Raw genomic sequence first — 5,863 nt, 5'->3', positions numbered from 1 at the left:
GGAAAGGCTGTCTTCCAAAGACTCCATTATAATCAAATAATCCAATGTTTTAAAAACTATTTCCTTTTTCTCTGTATTAATAAAACAGTACCTTGTACTTGATCCTGACTAAGATATAATTAATCCTTATTGAAAGCAGAACCAGCTTATTGGGTTTATTTAATGTTTATTTTATTTTCTAGTAGACTTAAGTTATGAAGATCCAAATTACAAAAAATCCGTTATCGGGAAAACCCCAGGTCCCGAACATTCTGGATAACAGGTCCCATACCTGTACTAAAATAATTTGATTCTAAACAGTGTCTTTGTTATCTGCTATGTAAACTTGGGCCCAACAGCCCTATTGGAATTTGAATGATATCCCCTATGGTCAAATAACTTTAAGGTCCTGGAACAAACAAGAAATTTTATCACTGCAAGGTAAGGTAATATTATAATAATGAGATTATTTATAATACTAAAACTGATAGTAGGCAACCTCCAAAAATGTGATCAAGAAAATGTAAGCAAGAAATTAATGTAAAAATATCTTTATTTATAAAATACACAATATTCTGCAGCATCACATATGGTCAGAACTACAGATATGTAGTAAAATGAGACTGATTATTGTTAGATGATGTACTTGCTTTATAGACTGCCGTGTTTTGGTGCAAGTAATAGGATTTCAAAGGGTTTCATTAAACACATTTGCAATCCATTGCAGTTACTAAACAATCACACTTGCAGTTTGCTCAGTCCTTTATAGTAATTACAGTCATCCTTTTTCCCACAATGATCTCTGGCCCTTTTCAACATGAGTTATAAAACACATATCCCCCATATATAATAAAAGTCACAAAGTTTGCACAGGTGCAGTAACCCATAACAACTAACAATATGTTTGTATTTAAACAGGTAACAGTAAATGCTACAGCTGATTAAACCTGCAGAAATGTTTGTGCTAATATTACACAACTTCTGTAATTGTACTAAAACTAACATTGTTAGAATAAGCTCTTGGTAAAAAATTATAACTGCCCTCTTCCTTAATGCACTGAATGGCAGACTTTGTTTATATTATCAATAAAATTATCTGCCACATTTGTCCAACAAGGCTGGAATTCTTCCAACATCTGTTCCAAGGACCATTCTTGCATTGTGCCATAAGAAACAGACTCTGGTTGACTAACACAATCTTTAGAATGGAGAATACTGATAGCAGGTGTAAGGTGGCTGGTAGATATTTGCCTGATAAACACTTGATGTTGCTGTGTTCTGCTATCAGATATTCTTGGTGGGTATACCGAGGCCAGATGGTTGAATGATGCCTGCATTGGTTTTGGCCACTGAAATGGAAGGGGAAATCTCAGCGCACTGGATTTGGAAGAATTGGTATAAGGGTACGAGTTAACAGAGCGATTTCCAAATCCGAATTCCTGGTTTTTATAATGTCCATTGTTTTTGGAAATCCATTCAGCCTGTGATGACTTGTTAGTTTTAGAAATATGATTGTATTGTTGCCATTCATTTGTGTTTTGTACATTCTCTCTTTCGTGCACACTTTTCTTCCTGGCTCTTCTATTTTGGAACCAGACCTGAAATGCAATGGTGGAGCATTTACTAGAGCATTTTACCTTGAATGAAGCATTTACTTAGAATATACTGATATTAAGTTACTTAGAGTGTTACCTAAAAGATACTTTTCTGCTATAGAATATATTGTAGCTTGATGAACTAAAGAGAATAATGTATTAGTCTGAAAATGTAACGTATGAATTCATTTGTACTTGTAGAGGAACAGTCATAGAAACTAAACATATAAAATAGGCTGCCTGCTCCAAATATAAAATCAGGTGCTCTGTTTTAGAGCTTAAGTGAACGTCGCTATAGAATTGAATTGGTTTTCCTGTATCAATTGTTCATAGAATCCATGAGACTTTTTCTTTTTCTAACAATTATCTTGAGTATAGTTTAAGGGGGTTTACTAAGCTCCGAATACACAAAATTCCCCAAAATCTGAAAGATTTTTTTGTGTTATAATAGGCTTTTAAAAAAATCACGAAATTTTCAGAATTTATTAAACCCAGAGGGCTAAAAAGCCCGAATATAAAAACGCGGCATCTCAAACCTGTCGAGGTGGCATAAAAGTCAATGGGAACAGTCCCATTGAGTTTTGGTTGTGTCGGGGGGTTCGGGCAATTTCACTATGTGAAATTTTGAGTTTTTGGGGAAAATTCACGAAAAATTCCCGCAAAGCAAATTTTCCGGAAAATGTAATAATAAGCCTTAAAAACCGAGTGGCTTGGATCGGAGTTTGTAGCAGCCGACATTGATATAAATTCGGACCTTGATAAATAACCCCCTAATTGTTAGGTAGCAGGTCTATCAGGGTTTGCCAACATAAATGTATTCTTTGGTCCAGTTTTGCTGGATGTAAAAAGGGATGATTTGAATCTCTTTTATTTAGGGATGTACCGAATCCACTATTTTGGATTCGGCCGAATCCTAATTTGTATATGCAAATTAGGGGTGTTAAGGGGAAAACATTTTTTACTTCTTTGTTTTGTGACAAAAAGTCACACGATTTCCCTCCGTGCCCCTAATTTGCATATGCAAATTAGGATTCGGTTCAGCCAGGCAGAAGGATTCGGCCGAATCCTGCTGAAAAAGGCCGTATCCCGAACCGTATCCTGGATTTGGTGCATCCCTACTTTTATTGTTTATATGTTAGTTTACACAAATGTTACTGTTATTTTAAGCTATTGGAGTATCTGGAGCACAGATACTTGTAATTATCATACAAAGTGTTGCAAGATTTATAAGGTGTATCTACAACAGCAGTATGTTTTAAGCATCTTAGGCTTCTGAGAATATGTCAATGTCTACAGTATATAAGTATTATTTGTTACACATTCTTGTGTCATAACAAACCTGTATTCTTGATTCATGTACACCAGTTAGTTGTGACAGTCTTTCTCTCACTGCGATTCCAGGATATGGGTCTGTATCAAATGTGCTAAGCAGGAGATCAAGGTGGGCTTGGCTGTATACAGTTCGTCTCCTTCTTGTTTTCCCATGAAAGTGGTTGGAGCTACCTCTTTCTTGGGTGTCTTTGTCTGCACAAGAATAGGATTTTTATCACAAAATATATATATCTATTTGTAATTATCTGTCTGGCTGTCTCTCTGCCTATCTATGTAACATTGTATACCTTACAGAAGAACATTAGCGCTTGTGAAGAATATGTAGTAACAGAATCATTTTGCCCATACCAGAAATCGGTAACAAACTAAGCTTTTTTTGATAAAACGTTGGTGGAAAAATGGATGGTTAAACTGGATGCTATAGGCAGGCCCGGACTGACAATCTGTCTGTACGGGCATTTGCCCGAGAGGCCGCTCTATTTTTTCTTTAAGTGGGCCGCTCCTGATCTCTACTTATTAAAAAGTGCCACTGCCTTTCAATGCATCAGGCTGGCTCTAGGACCGCTCCTTCATCCTCTCTCCCACTGTGGCTCCGCCCCTCCCACTCCTCTCTGTTCTGGTGCTGCCATGCTCTGTGCAGGCCTGCGCGCCATCAGGAGGCCTAGCAGGATTTAGATTTAAAGGGGGGCCGGCTGTGCTGCTCTTTCAGGATTAGCCGGGCTCCCCTTAAGATTGTGGACATAGCTGAAGACCCGATCTCTATTTGCATTTTCTGTGAGTCTTTGTCACTCTCTGTCCCTCTCCCTGTCACTCTCTCTGCACTCTCTGCCCCTCTCTGTTGTCAGTCATTCTCTCTCTGCACTCTGTCAATCTCTGCACTCTCTATCCCTCTCTGTTGCTCTCTCTGTCACTCTCTCTGCACTCTCTTTCCCTCTCTCTGTCTCTCTGCATTCTCTGTCGGTCTCTCTGTGCTCCCTGACTCTCTCTGTCTCTTTCTCTCTGCACTCTGTCTCTCTCTCACTGCACTCTCTGTCTCTCTCTGTCCCTCTCTGCACTCTCTGTTTCTCTCTGCACTCTCTGTCTCTCTCTCTCTCTCTGCACTCTCTGTCCCAATCTCTAGACTCTCTGTCACTCTCTGTCTCTCTGCATGCTCTGTCTCTCTCTCTGCACTCTCTGTCCTCTCTCTGTCACTCTGTCTCTTTCTCTCTCTGCATGCTCTGTCACTCTCTCTCTGCAGTCTCTGTCTCTCTCTCTGCACTTTCAGTGAGTCTCTGCCTCTCTCTCTGCTCCTCTCTCTCTCTCTCTCTGCCCCTCTCTCTGTCTCTCTCTGAATTACACTTAAAGGAGAACCAAACCCGAAATAGGAAAAACCCATACTCCCCCCCAACCTATCTGCACCCCCAGGCAAATGCCCCTAATTTTTTACTTACCCCTCCGTGCAGATCTGGTCTTGGGAGTTCACGGCAGCCATCTTCAGACTGGCTTTTTCGTTTTTCAGCGCATGCGCAGTTGTAGTAAAAATTTTCATGACTTTTGTCGGATGCGCAGTTGTTCGGGACCGGAAACTTACTATAACTGCGCATGCGCCAAAACTTCCAAAGAATACCGAAAAAAGAAGATGGCGCCTGTTAACGCTGAAGGCCCGAATCTGCATGGAGGGGTAAGTAAAAAATTAGGGGCATTTGCCCAGGGGGGGCAGGTAGGCTGGGGAGATGAGGGAGGGGGTCTACCCAGGGTAGCGGGTAGGGTTTTTTTCAATTTCGGGTTTGGTTCTCCTTTAAGTGAGAAAGGCACCTCTTTATGCACATAAATTTTTTGCAGTTTTACCCCAATATATGAGTGGATGTGTACAAGCGTGTTTACATGTGGGCTGCTTTGATTTTTTTTGCCCAAGCTGCTTTTTACCTCCAGTCCGGCCCTGGCTATAGGTTACTGGTAAGAAGTATATTACAATAAGTACATTAATTATTGACATGTACAATTAGGTGTGTCAGAAAGCAGGCTGTCCTGTGAAACATTTAAAAAAAACATGATAAATAAAGGGAAAAACTTCAAGATGAAAAGCATTGCACTCCTTAGGACCTTAAAGTAATAATTTAAATAATCATAACATAACAGTGCAAGACCATCATTTCCAGGTCACATATAGAATCTCTGGTGCATGCTCTAATTTATACAGATCAGTAGAGGCATTTCCAATAGATTTCAATACAACAATTCTATTTATTTACAGCAGATGTATTTTGTTTGTGCACTGCCAGAGGTAAATAAAATACAGAGGAAGAATGTGTTGTGCACAGAATAAGATCTATTTACTTATATTTATCAATCAACTGAAATTATGTTTGAAAAAAAAAAAAAAGACAACAGCTTATAAATACGTTATATAAATTACCATTTTAAATATTCCTGTGAGTTTAGGAGGAAATAACTGTATACACAATTGCTATCAATTTATTTATAATTGGTTTTAAACAGGCTTTTTACCTTGGATTTTCTCTCTTTCTGCATGCATCTCCAGCTTCTTCTCTAAGCTTTTTGTGTTGATACTCTCCAGTAGTAACTTTTCACAACTGGCATGTTAATCATGCAGCTGCTTTTATAGCTTTAGACTCTAGGGTCTGCAGTATGCAAATATATTATATGTGTCTATTCCTGTATTATTCTAATGGATTCCAATCTTGCCAAGTGACATTGACACTGATCCACCACATACCTTTTGTCCCCAGTTACTCAATACACAATTTAGGCTTTTTGAAATGCCCAGATCTGCAGACATCTGTAGTGCAATACACATGACTATTGTCTTATAAAGAAAACAACTCTTCTTGCAGATGCGTTTGTGGGTATGCTTATTTTTACCCATATATCTGGCTTTTTCCCAGTAAAATTGCCAAAGGAAATAAATTGATAAATGTGTAATTATTCCATGCATCCATGCTAATTATTATTATTAA

General features: G+C 38.7%; 1 protein-coding gene across 1 annotated transcript; it reads right to left on the bottom strand.

The window, feature by feature from the left end:
• Positions 1–507: 507 nt before the first annotated feature.
• homeobox100496651-provisional.L (pituitary homeobox 3-like [provisional] L homeolog) lies at positions 508–5,488 on the bottom strand. Its single transcript, XM_018225529.2, has 3 exons — positions 5,394–5,488; positions 2,914–3,098; positions 508–1,577 (listed from the first exon to the last, which is right to left on the bottom strand). Exons 1-3 carry the CDS (start codon positions 5,419–5,421, stop codon positions 1,029–1,031), a joined length of 762 nt encoding a protein of 253 aa, XP_018081018.1. The 5' UTR covers positions 5,422–5,488; the 3' UTR covers positions 508–1,028.
• Positions 5,489–5,863: the final 375 nt, after the last annotated feature.

Source organism: Xenopus laevis, chromosome 7L (assembly GCF_017654675.1).
Source record: "Xenopus laevis strain J_2021 chromosome 7L, Xenopus_laevis_v10.1, whole genome shotgun sequence".
Lineage (NCBI taxonomy): Eukaryota > Metazoa > Chordata > Amphibia > Anura > Pipidae > Xenopus > Xenopus laevis.
This window is presented reverse-complemented; position numbering and strand designations above follow the sequence as displayed.

Bases quoted from the DNA above. Each gene is read 5' to 3' on its own strand.
- homeobox100496651-provisional.L (XM_018225529.2), bottom strand. From the start codon at position 5,421: ATGCATGCAGAAAGAGAGAAAATCCAAG. The intron at 3,099-5,393 runs GTAAAAAGCCTG...ATTCTTGTGCAG, and splicing joins AGAAAGAGAGAAAATCCAAG to ACAAAGACACCCAAGAAAGA. The intron at 1,578-2,913 runs GTTTGTTATGAC...ATTGCATTTCAG, and splicing joins TACATGAATCAAGAATACAG to GTCTGGTTCCAAAATAGAAG.